The 12,534-nt window shown below is 38.8% G+C and overlaps 1 protein-coding gene across 1 annotated transcript in view; it reads left to right on the top strand.

Moving 5' to 3' along the window:
- Positions 1-12,534, top strand: part of RPH3A (rabphilin 3A) — a 496,507-nt gene that overhangs the window by 227,511 nt on the left and 256,462 nt on the right. The window contains exon 3 of the mRNA XM_053701695.1: positions 6,387-6,522. Coding sequence (XP_053557670.1) covers positions 6,387-6,522 — 136 coding nt within the window. The remainder of the gene's footprint in view (positions 1-6,386; positions 6,523-12,534) is intronic.

The following is a 12,534-nucleotide window of genomic DNA, read 5'->3' as shown; positions in this document are numbered from 1 at the left end:
ACACAAAGAACACTTCAAATTCCTAAGATTTGCATTATTGGACCAGCGCTTCCAGTTTATTGCACTGCCGTTTGGTCTGGCTACTGCTCCAAGACTCTTTACAAAGGTTCTGGGGGCTCTGCTCAAGGTAGCCAGAAACATAGGTATAGCAGTACAGGTACCATCCTGTCGTCTGGCAGAAGACCATTCGAAAGCCCTTCTATCTCTTCTTTGATCTCATGGATGGAAGATAAACTTAGAAAAAGTTATCTTGTTCCCAGTACCAGGGTGGAATTCCTGGGTTCTAGAATAGACTCTATATCCATGAGGATATCTCTTACAGACCAGAGACGTTGCTAACTTCCAATTGTCTTGCCCTCTGGACCTCCTTAAGGCCCTCTGTGACTTGGTGTATGGAGGTCATTGGCCTCATGGTGTCCTGCATGGACATCATTCCTTTTGCCAGATTCCATCTCAGACCACAGCTGTGGCGAACATTCAGATCTGTCTCAACAGATCTCTCTGGACAACCGGTCGAAGGAATCGCTCTCTTGTTGGCTCTGTCCAGATCACCTGTCCCAAGGGACATCCTTCAAGAGACCATCCTGGGAGATTGTGACTACAGACGTAAGTTTCACAGAATGGGGAGCTGTTTGAGGTGTCAGGAAGGCTCAGGGCATGTGGACCTGAGAGGAATCCCTCCTCCCAATAAACATTTCGGAACTTCGAGCGATCTTCAATGCTCTGAAGGATTGGCCTCTTCTGGCTTCGTCCCTGTTTATCGGATTCCAATCAGACAACATTACCTCGCTGGCTTACATCAACCATCAGGGGGGAACGAGGAGCTCCCTAGCAATGAGGGAAGTATCTCAGATTCTGGAATGGGCAGAGGCCCACAACTGCTCACTATCAGCAATCCACATTCCGGGTGTGGACAACTGGGAAGCGGATTTCCTCAGCAGACAATCTTTTCATCCGGGGGAATGGTCTCTCCATCCCGAGGTGTTTGTGGAGATCTGCAACAGATGAGGGACCCAGGAGATAGATCTCATGGTGTCCCGACTCATTTCCAAGCTTCCAAGATATGGGTCACGGTCCAGGAATTCTCAGGCGGAGTTAATAGATGCATTAGCAGTGCCTTGGAAGTTCAATCTGATTTACATTTTTCTGCCTTTACCACTTCTCTCTCATGTAGTGGCCCACATCAAGCAGGAGCAAGCATCAGTGATTCTTATTGCTCTATCGTGGCCGCGAAGGATGTGGTTTGCAGACCTGGTGGGGATGTTCTCATCTCCTCCATGGAAGTTACCTTGTTGCGGAGATCTGCTGGAGCAAGTTCCTTTTGTTCATCAAAATCTAGATTCTCTGAGGCTGACTACATGGAGATTGAACGCTTGGTCCACGCCAAGAGAAGTTTCTCTGAGAGTGTTATTGATACCCTCATTCAAGCTCGTAAGCCGGTGACTCATCGCGTGTATCATAAGGTGTGGAGAACCTACTTATTCCGGTGTGAAGAACAGGGATTTCCCTGGCATAAGGTCAGGGTTTCTAGGATTCTTTCCTTTCTCCAGAATGGTCTGGAGAAGGGCCTTTCTGCTAGCTCCCTTAAGGGACAGATTTTGGCCCTATCTGTCTTACTGCACAAGAGGCTTGCTGAGCTTCCAGATGTCAAGTCTTTTGTTCAGGCTCTGTCTAGGATCAGGCCTGTGTTTAGATCTAGTGCTCCTCCTTGGAGTTTAAATCTTGTTCTTAAAGTTTTGCAGAAGGCTCCATTTGACCCTATGCATGTAGTTGACATTAAATTACTATCTTAGAAGGTTCTTTTTCTACTGGCTATTGTTTCGGCACGCAGAGTATCTGAGATGGCTGCCTTTTTTTGTGAGCCCCCTTACCTAGTATTCCATGCTGATAAGGCTGTTTTGTACAGGGTTAGGTTTTCTTCCTAAGGTTGTTTCAGATCGCAACATCAATCAGGAGATTATGGTTCCTTCCTTGTGTCCTAATCCTTCTTCTTTGAAGGAGCGGTTACGTCATAATTTGGTTGTGGTTCGGGCCTTGATGTTCTAGCTTCAGGCTAAGAAGAAGTTTAGACAGACTTCTTTGTTTGTTGTCTATTCTGGGAAGCGTAAGGGTCAGAAAGCCTTGTCCACTTCCTTGTTCACTTAGCTTATGAGACAGCGGGACACAAGCCTCCTCAAAGGATTAAGGATTATAGGATCCGCCTCTCTTTTTACCCTCTTATTTCATTAAGTGTCCCCTAGAGCTTGGCTATATGTAAGGAATGAAGCCATAGACTCTCTTCATATTAAGAAGGAAAATATAAATTATGCTTACCAGATTATTTCCTTTCCTTCTGTATGAGGAGAGTCCACAGCCCCCACCCTTATTCTCCAAAGGGTGGACCTAAATTTGATTTTGTCCTTCTGGCACCATTTATACCCTGATATTTCTTCTGCTGTTCCTTGTTCCTTTGGCAGAATGACTGGGATATGAGGGAAGTAGTGGAGGTATTTAAGCCTTTGGCTGGGGTGTCTTTGCCTCCCCCTGGTGACCAGGTTCTGTATTTTCCACAAATAAGGAATGAAGCCATGGACTCTCCTCATACAGAAGGAAAGGAAATTATCCGGTAAACATAATTTATGTTTTTGCACTCCACTTGTAATCTAGCCCTTAATACTTACCATTTGCATTTATAGTGTGTTGCTAGGGTAGCGCTGTTGCTAGATTAAGAGGCACTGGATAATTAGGACACTTCTAAAAGGGTATTGTTTGCTGCAGTATTTGTACTGAGAAGTATTGTATTGTATGAAGGACTGTGTTAATGACCAGTGTCATTCTCTATCTGTTTACATTTGGCTATAATGTTAATGCAATATTGCAGTAAAGTGGTCTAGATATTGTTACTTCTGTTATCCAGAGCCTATAAGCAATTTCTTTTCATACATAGAAGTACTACACATATAACAAAATACTGTATATTTCCTGGAGATACAATGACTAATTCATTGCAACACCTGCATTTTGCTGTATCGTTATTAGCAACTCAGCAACAAAATCCAGAAAGAAATAAAAAAGTATTATATGCATTTTCATGAGGTGGGGTGTTGCCAGTGCAATCTTATTGTGTAGTAAGCCAATTGTGTGTATTAAAGATCTTAAATTATGATTAAGTGGACCAAATTATTAGTTGAGTCTTGAGTTTGAAATAGGCAAATTCTGGCAATGGTCTACAGATGAAGAGGAATAATGTAATGAGAGATTGGATGTAAAGAGTAAAGGAGTGGGCAGGATCAAATAAAACTCAAAGGAATATGTAGTGTTAAGGTTTTCTAGCTGATTTCTCAAGTGTGTTGGAGTGCTGATAGAAGTAGGAATCAGTAAAAGTTGATTTTGATATGGTTGGAGAACATTCAGGAATAGAAAGTTATTGAGAGTGTGACATGATTTAGAAGGATGAAGTATAGAGTTGTATAGGATTTGGTGTAATCTGCCTAGAGGTGGTATTCAAACCCAAACAAGCCAATGAGTTTCCCAAGTGAAGATGCATAGACTAAAAAGAGCAGAGGACCTAGAAGGAGCCTTGGTATAAACATACAGATACTGATAGTGGGTGGGGAGAAAGTAATGGAGATGTGGATAGTTAATGCCATGCAAACAAATGTAATAGAACTTTTTCTAAAGGTTAGGGAGTGTGACTGCAGTGACGTTTTTGGAGACTTAAACATATAAATTATTAAATTTGTCTAAATGATCTAAACATTATTTATTGGTATTAAAAAACTTACAGTCAAACATATATAATATACAATATAATTATTATTTATTTTGTCCACTTTTACTATAATATAACTATAAAATAACTGTAAGATCTCCGATATCTTTGAGTTTCTATAGAGTAATGGGCACAACTTTAGAGAACATGACTAAGGTGAGTTTGTGACCGAAACATTGTTTCCTATTTTTTTCTGCTATGATGTCTCATCAATAGAAGAAATCTTTTTTGCATTAAGAAGGTGCTGCTGTCTTCTGCTCTCTTTGGATTAATATTGTGGACTATTGCAGGATCCCTACAGCGTGCATCTACTTGCCTGGGTAACGAGTGCTGGGCCTATACACTGAGTTCTAAATGATCTAAACATTATTTTATTGGTATAAAAAAACTTACAGTCAAACATATATAATATACAATATAATTATTATTTATTTTGTCCAATTTTACTATAATATAACTATAAAATAACTGTAAGATCTCCGATATCTTTGAGTTTCTATAGAGTAATGGGCACAACTTTATAATCCTAGATTTAAAAGATCATTCTTCTTATCTCATTTCCTGTGTTGAAGTGACTTAAACAACTAATAAAGTACCAATCTCATAAGCATCCCCTTATATTCCACATAGCCATTGTTTGCACACTTTAGAGACTCTTATTAGATCAGTTTCTAATTGTCTTAAGCAGAAGATATTAGATATGTAAAACCTTGGTTCAACACTGGGGTACCCATTACTTTCAATTAAAAAACAAAACTATAAATTAATTTCTAATCCTAAAATTATATATCTAGTCTTTTTGTGTTTAATGTCACTTTTAATTAGCTATCATGTTTTTGCTTTTTTTTGTGGGGGGGCTCTAATTGTTTTTTGCTCCCTTGAAAGTCTGTGAAAATCCCTTGTAAACCCACTTGAACAATCACATAATATCCTGTTTTTTTATATTTGTGTATTTGTTTTTCATGTTTTTAACTTGATTTTTTATACCATTCTCGTATTGAAAGAGTTTTTCCTAATAAAAATCATGAAGTCCTCCCTATTGATGGCAATGACACCCAATTTCCTTTACAAGTTTATAGGTGTGAATTCAAACGATGGAAGGGGGACCACAGGCCTGTAATTATTAGTGGCTACATGACGGTACTGTAGCAGTTAAAATCTATACATGCTGTGAGACTCCCCCCCCCCCCCACTTCCATACTTGTCCCTGCAGCATTATCTTCTAATACATTGGTGAGATGTTTTGAACAACCAAGACTTTGGGGAAGAACTGGGTTTAAGTTGCTTAAAATTAGTAATTACAAAGCATAAATTTGTGTTAGTAAGAATGTAATCAATGGCAAACATATTTTATTTTTCTCATATCCAACGGTTACTTAATATATTCTGGTTTTAATTCCACTATTTTTTTTTAGACTGCCTAGAATTTCACACTGTAGCTATATGCAGTAATTTATAACAATGCTACAAAAAGCCATGTGTGTTGATATATGATGCAAAATCAGATGACACACTGAATCTGTTTGAGTGAGGGGACAAGAAACAAAAAGCTTGACACAAGTAATGCCTTGATCAAACAGAATCATCAAAATTTCCCATTTCAAATGTCAACAGCCATTTTCATGCTAGAAGATCTTATTCAGGGAGTGGAAATAATAGATGATAAGAGCAAGATAATACTGCAGGTCAATCTGTTTTTTTTTTTTCTTTTCATTTCAATCAAAGGAGAAAAAAAAATCATGCTTGAGATGTTTTAAAATGAATTTCCAATTTTCTGTGATCACTATGTTACATGAACTGATTTTTAGGAGAGGACTTGGAAATTATTACATCATTTTTTTTCTCCACGCTAAATAGAATGCTATGATACTAACTCACTAAAACCAATTATATATATATATCTGTGATAATTGAAGGCCAGTGCTGATACTAACATTGTGTGTGTATAGACTAGGCCAGTCACTGAAATTCTTATTCTTTCTTTTTCTAGTAGGTCCTAGCTTGGAAATAGGTTTATACTAAAGCTTATGGAAGGGGGATAGTACTTGAGCCACACACACCTATAAAGATTTTGTCTCAACTTTTGAAATAGCATGAAACGGGTATGCTCAGAAGGTCCATACATTATATTACTATAACCATGAATGCAGTAATTAATTGCAACTGTAAATCTTGTTCCTTCATCAAGCCCACAAGAATGGTCCCTCAATCTTCACTCAAAAAAAATCATAATAATAATATATAATAAATATTAATCTTAGTTGTAAAGCACAGTCTGAGATTTTTTTTGAAGCTGAGCAATTCAAATGCTGAATATATCATAACAAAGAAAAAAATATCTATAATAATTAACTATGGTTGTAAGAACATATTTATTCTTAGCTGTGACTACAAATATATTTAATTACTTGTTGGTTTGAAATTGCTCTGAACTTATTTTCTAGTATTTAGTGACGTTTGTGTTTGGTGATTCCCTCCAAGTTATCGAAAAAATAGTTTGTGAACCATCTTTTGTATCATTATCAATCAAAGGTGTAATTAAGCATAAAAAGATGTTTACAGAAATCATTATATTTGTTCTGTTGCTTTCATAATATAATTTTCTGTGTGTTAATTGTTCTCCTTGTATTTCCAGGCATGATGCTGGATGGTCCTGTACAAAGTGACATCCAAAGAAAACATGAAGATCTAACAGATGAGGAAAAAGAAATTATCAACAGAGTGATTGCTCGAGCATCCAAGATGGAAGAGATGGAGCAAGAACGAATTGGGTAATTGCATTTCATCAGGGGTGTAACTATTTAAAGGGACAGTCAACTTCAAAATTGTTAATGTTTAAAAAGATAGATAATGCCTTTACTACCCCATTCCTCAGCTTTGCAGAACCAACATTGTTTTTATTAATATACTTTATAACATTTAAACCTCTAAATTGTGTGCCTGTTTCTAAGCCACTACAAACCTCTTCTCACATGCTTTTTTTAATTAGCTTTTTACAACAAGAGACTGCTAATCCATGTGGACCAAATAGATAGCATTGTCAATAGATAGTAAATAGCCATGTGATCAGGGGGCTTTCAAAAGAGACTTAAGATACAATGTAATTACAGAGATGAAAAGTATATTAATATAACCATATTGGCCGTTGCAAGACTAGGGAATCGGTAATAAAGGGATTATCTATTATTTTTAAACAATAAAATTTTGAAATAAACTGTCCCTTTAAGGAAAGGGCAGCTTATTTTGAGGATTAGGTCATAAGGGTTTACCATCTGTTATTTTCTCAAAAAAATTGAATTATGAATCAATGATTCCTGGCTGTGTAGGGTGGGTGAATACCCCCTACAAGAGTCCCAAATGTACAGTTCACAAATTTATGAGGCTAATGTGAACTAAAATTGTTGGATTATGGGGATTCTGTACACAGCTGATTCCCTTGTGTGTGCGGAAGCAAAACATATACCATGCTTGTAACAGCAGTTAAAAAAGAATAAAACATCACCCTTTCAGTTTTCCATCAAAACTTTACACAATGATTTTATTTATTTTCATTACTATGTAGATTTTTGATACTTATGGTACATTTAAACCCTCAATATTTAGGTAATATGAAGATTGAATAATACTGTAGAAACTAATTAATCTAATCTATGCATTCAAATGTTACTATTTTGAATGGACTTATGGTGAGTTTGAATTGAAGTTGATTGATATACTGCATATTTCTGTTCAAACACTCCCCCCCCCCCAAAAAAAAACAACAAAAAAAAACAAAAACAAAAAACAAAAAAAAAACAAAAACAAAAAAAAAAACAAGCCACTAACTGCTTATGCAGTTCCCCAGTAGACAATCATGATGCTGTATTGTTTCATATGAGAACCAAACCAAGATCAAATACATAATTGGCTTTATTGGATGGAGAAAAACATTAAGAACAATTTTTCCATGTGGTTATATCTTTCTGCTTTCGAGCGCTGCTGATTTTGACTGCTGTGGATATTCTTTTTTGTGTTAATACAAATGCATATTTTAACCTTTTCATTAAGATTGGACTGTGTGGGCATAATTGTGAGCCAGTTGTAACTGCTTATCTCTTTGACAAGCAAAATAAATTGGAATTATATGGCTGTAGTAAGTTTACCAGCACTACAGATAGACGCAATTATTTCAAGACAATACATAGAGAAAATAAGAATTCCCAGCCTTAGCTTATAGGCAGCTAGTTAACTGTTATTTTTCCAAATAGCAGGGCCTGTAAGGAATAAGTGTCTGCAAAACTCATACATAACTATAATGGTTAATAATGATATTTGGTCATTCCAAGGTTATTAATTCATTTTTTAAGGCTATAGATCTAATAAGAATGTGAAATTTCACTCAGCAATATTACATAGCCATTGTTGGAAATTATAATGTAAAAACTATATAATGATTAAGTGCAATTAATAAAGACTTTAGAAAAGTCTGGAAGATAACAGTGGGGCCCAGATGCTTTAGGTTTAACATCTACTTCAAATCCTCTGATGGTGCCTGGACAGAAAGAGAAGAAAATGCTGTAGCGTTTAAATGTAACAGAATCATACACTCACATGGTAAGACCAGGGATTTAGGCACTTGCATTCAGTGCAGCAGCTAATGTCCTTCCAAACTCCGGAGGCAAATGATAAAAAATAGTAGTATCAGGCATCATGCCTGATGAAACGGTCTGGAATAGACTGAGAAACGCGTTGCAAAATAAATACTGTTTGTTTTATACCAGGACCCGGTATTTTTGCTTCTTTCCACGATCCACTTGTTTTTGAAACAGGACTTTTACCACGGAACCTTTCATACACTGACACTGTCAGTTTTGGAGAAAAGTCTCGGTGGCGTGGAGTGCAGCAGGAGAGCACCTATCAGCTTGCAGCTCACCTGGTCCGGCCATTGGCCCTAAAAAACGTTGGGTGCTACTTTCTAGACGCCTATCTGGATTCCACAGGTCCTCTGGGTGAGACCTCCAGCGTACTGACTGCTGAAATTTGAATGTCAGCTTGCTTTATTGCACCTTATTCATTTAAGGTGCCACTTTCCTTGTGAGTAGTTTTTTGCACATCACTTTTATATTTGTTGTTTTAAACGATTCACACTATGTTGGCGCCCCTTGTTTATCTTCCATTCTATTAAAATAAGGCTGTGGTAAAACTTAGGAACCCGAAATACGATCAGTGAGTGAAATGAAATGTGTTTGTCCTTATTAATGGCTGCCTGGGGTGTGAGAACTTGTAGGCCTGTATTGTTACCTGCAATAATTAATATGTTTGTGCAAGTGTTTTGTACATTATAACATACATGTGTTACCTCTCTTATAAGGCGGGATTTTGAATAGTGGATGCATGCATTTTAATTGTATTTGCCACTTCTTGATTTTGAATAGTGCTTTTATGTCTATCTTTTATAGATGCAAATACTGCAGAACAGGACACATTGGGGCAAGATTACATATGCGGCCCTCACCCGCAAAAGCCGGCGACGCATGTTTTTTACGTGTTTTTGGTGTCACATATACAGCGCCACATATAAATGTGGTGCGTATATTTCACCCGTCGCCCGCACATTTTTAAAATAGAACCACGTCGCAAATCGGGAACACATATTCAGCGCAAGGACTTACTCTGCGAAAATGGAGAAATTTTAATCCATTTTTACCTTGCCACACAAAGGCAGGCGCAGCATGACTTGCGCTGAGTATTGTGAGCACTGTAACCCCCTTAAAATAGTAACTAACACCCATGCCCGATTACAAAATGCCCCTTAAGGGGCAATGGGTAGTTTAGGATTTTTTAGTGTTAGTTTTATTTCTCTTGTAGAGTGTGTTCAGTCCACGGGTCATCCATTACTTATGGGATATATTCTCCTTCCCAACAGGAAGTTGCAAGAGGATCACCCAAGCAGAGCTGCTATATAGCTCCTCCCCTCACATGTCATATCCAGTCATTCTCTTGCAACCCTCAACAAAGAAGGAGGTCGCGAGAGGAGCTGGAGTTTTTACTTAATTATTCTTCAATCAAAAGTTTGTTATTTTAAATGGCACCGGAGTGTGCTGTTTTTCTATCTCAGGCAGTATTTGGAAGAAGAAACTGCCTGCGTTTTCTATGATCTTAGCAGGCGTAACTAAGATCCGCTGGCTGTTCTCGACATTCTGAGGAGTAGGGTAACTTCAGAAAGAGGGGAATAGCATGCGGGGTCCCCCGCAAATGAGGTATGTGCAGTACATTATTTTCTGGGAATGGAATTGACTAAGAAAATACTGCTGTTACCCATATGATGTAAGTACAGCCTTAAATGCAGTAGTAGCGACTGGTATCAGGCTGATAAATGTATGCGCAGTTGAAGTTATTTTCTAGGGACTAGAATTTGACTGAGAAAATACTGTTAATACTGAAATAATGTTTAAGCCTTATCTGCAGTGGAAGCGACTGGTAGCAGGCTTAGTGATAACTTTGCATGACATTCAAAATGTTGTTTTTAAAACGTTTACTGGCATGTTATTCGTTTTGTGAGGTACTTTGGTGATAAATCTTTTTGGGCATGATTTTTTTCCACATGGCTAACGTATTTTCTGCATAGAAACCGTTATATCAGGTCTCCCACTGTTGTAATATGAGTGGGAGGGACCTTGTTTTAGCGCCTTGTTGCGCAGTTAAAATTCTAGCACAGTCTTCCTGTTTTCTTCCTCCTTGATCCAGGACGTCTCTAGAGAGCTCAGGGGTCTTCAAAATTCGTTTTTTGAGGGAGGTAATCAGTCACAGCAGATCTGTGACAGTGTGTTTGACTGTGATAAAAGCGTTAAATCTTAATTTGATATCCGTTTTTTGGGTATTGAGGGGTTAATCATCCTTTTGCTAATGGGTGCAATCCTCTGCTACTTAATATATTTCTCGTTAAGAATTGTTGACTATAACTGAATTAGTTTTCTTTGTTATTCAACTGTGTTTTTTAAAAGCGCTGCAGCGTTTTTTATATTGCTTGTAAACTTATTGAAAGTGATTTCCAAGCTTGCTAGCTTCATTGCTAGTCTGTTTAAACATGTCTGATACAGAGGAATCTGCTTGTTCATTATGTTCAAAAGCCGATGTGGAGCCCAATAGAAATATGTGTACCAATTGTATTGATATTACTTTGAATAAAAGTCAATCTGTACCGATAAATAAATTATCACCTGACAACGAGGGGGAAGTTATGCCGTCTAACTCTCCTCACGTGTCAGTACCTGCGTCTCCCGCTCGGGAGGTGCGTAAGATTGAGACGCCAAGTACATCAAGGCCCTTACAAATCACTTTACATGATATGGCTAATGTTATGAAAGAAGTATTATACAATATGCCTGAATTAAGAGGCAAGCGCGATAGCTCTGGGTTAAGGACAGAGCGCGCTGACGACATGAGAGCCATGTCTGATACTGCGTCACAATTTGCAGAACATGAGGACGGTGAGCTTCATTCTGTCGGTGACGGTTCTGATCCGGGGAGACCGGATTCAGAAATTTCAAATTTTAAATTTAAGCTTGAGAACCTCCGCGTGTTACTAGGGGAGGTGTTAGCGGCTCTGAATGATTGCGACACGGTGGCAATCCCAGAGAAATTATGTAGGTTGGATAGATACTATGCGGGTACCGGTGTGTACTGACGTTTTTCCTATACCAAAAAGGCTTACAGAAATTATTAGTAAGGAGTGGGATAGACCCGGTGTGCCCTTTTCCCCTCCTCCGATATTTAGAAAAAATGTTCCCTATAGACGCCACCACACGAGACTTATGGCAGACGGTCCCTAAGGTAGAGGGAGCAGTTTCTACTTTGGCCAAGCGTACCACTATCCCGGTGGAGGATAGCTGTGCTTTCTCAGATCCAATGGATAAAAAATTAGAGGGTTACCTTAAGAAAATGTTTGTTCAACAAGGTTTTATATTGCAGCCTCTTGCATGCATTGCGCCTGTCACGGCTGCAGCGGCATTCTGGTTTGAGTCTCTGGAATAGGCGATTCGCACAGCACCATTGGATGAGACTTTGAGCAAAGTTAGAATGCTTAAACTGGCTAATGCGTTTGTTTCGGATGCCGTAGTGCATTTAACCAAATTTACGGCTAAAAATTCCGGATTCGCCATACAGGCGCGCAGGGCGCTATGGCTTAAATCCTGGTCGGCAGATGTAACTTCTAAGTCTAAACTACTTAACATTCCTTTCAAAGGGCAGACCTTATTCGGGCCCGGCTTGAAGGAAATTATTGCGACATTACGGGAGGTAAGGGCCACACCCTTCCTCAGGACAGGGCCAAATCAATGGCCAAACAGTCTAATTTTCGTGCCTTTCGTAACTTCAAGGCAGGAGCAGCATCCACTTCCTCCGCTCCAAAACAGGAAGGAACTACTGCTCGTTACAGACAGGGTTGGAAAGGAAACCAGTCATGGAACAAGGGCAAGCAGGCCAGAAAGCCTACTTCCGCCCCTAAGACAGCATGAAGACAGGGCCCCCTCTCCGGAGACGGATCTAGTGGGGGGCAGACTTTCTCTCTTCGCCCAGGCCTGGGCAAGAGATGTACAGGATCCCTGGACGTTGGAGATTAAATCTCAGGGATACCTTCTGGATTTCAAAACTTCTCCTCCACAAGGGAGGTTTCATCTGTCAAGGTTATCAACAAACCTAGTAAAGAAAGAGGCATTTCTACAATGTGTACAAGACCTCTTAGTGATGGGAGTGATCCACCCAGTTCCGCGAACGGAACGAGGACAAGGGTTTTACTCAAATCT

The sequence above is a fragment of the Bombina bombina genome, chromosome 2 (genome assembly GCF_027579735.1).
Source record: "Bombina bombina isolate aBomBom1 chromosome 2, aBomBom1.pri, whole genome shotgun sequence".
In the NCBI taxonomy this organism is placed as follows: domain Eukaryota; kingdom Metazoa; phylum Chordata; class Amphibia; order Anura; family Bombinatoridae; genus Bombina; species Bombina bombina.
The sequence above is the reverse complement of the archived record's forward strand: the minus strand, read 5'-3'. Positions and strand labels throughout refer to the sequence as shown.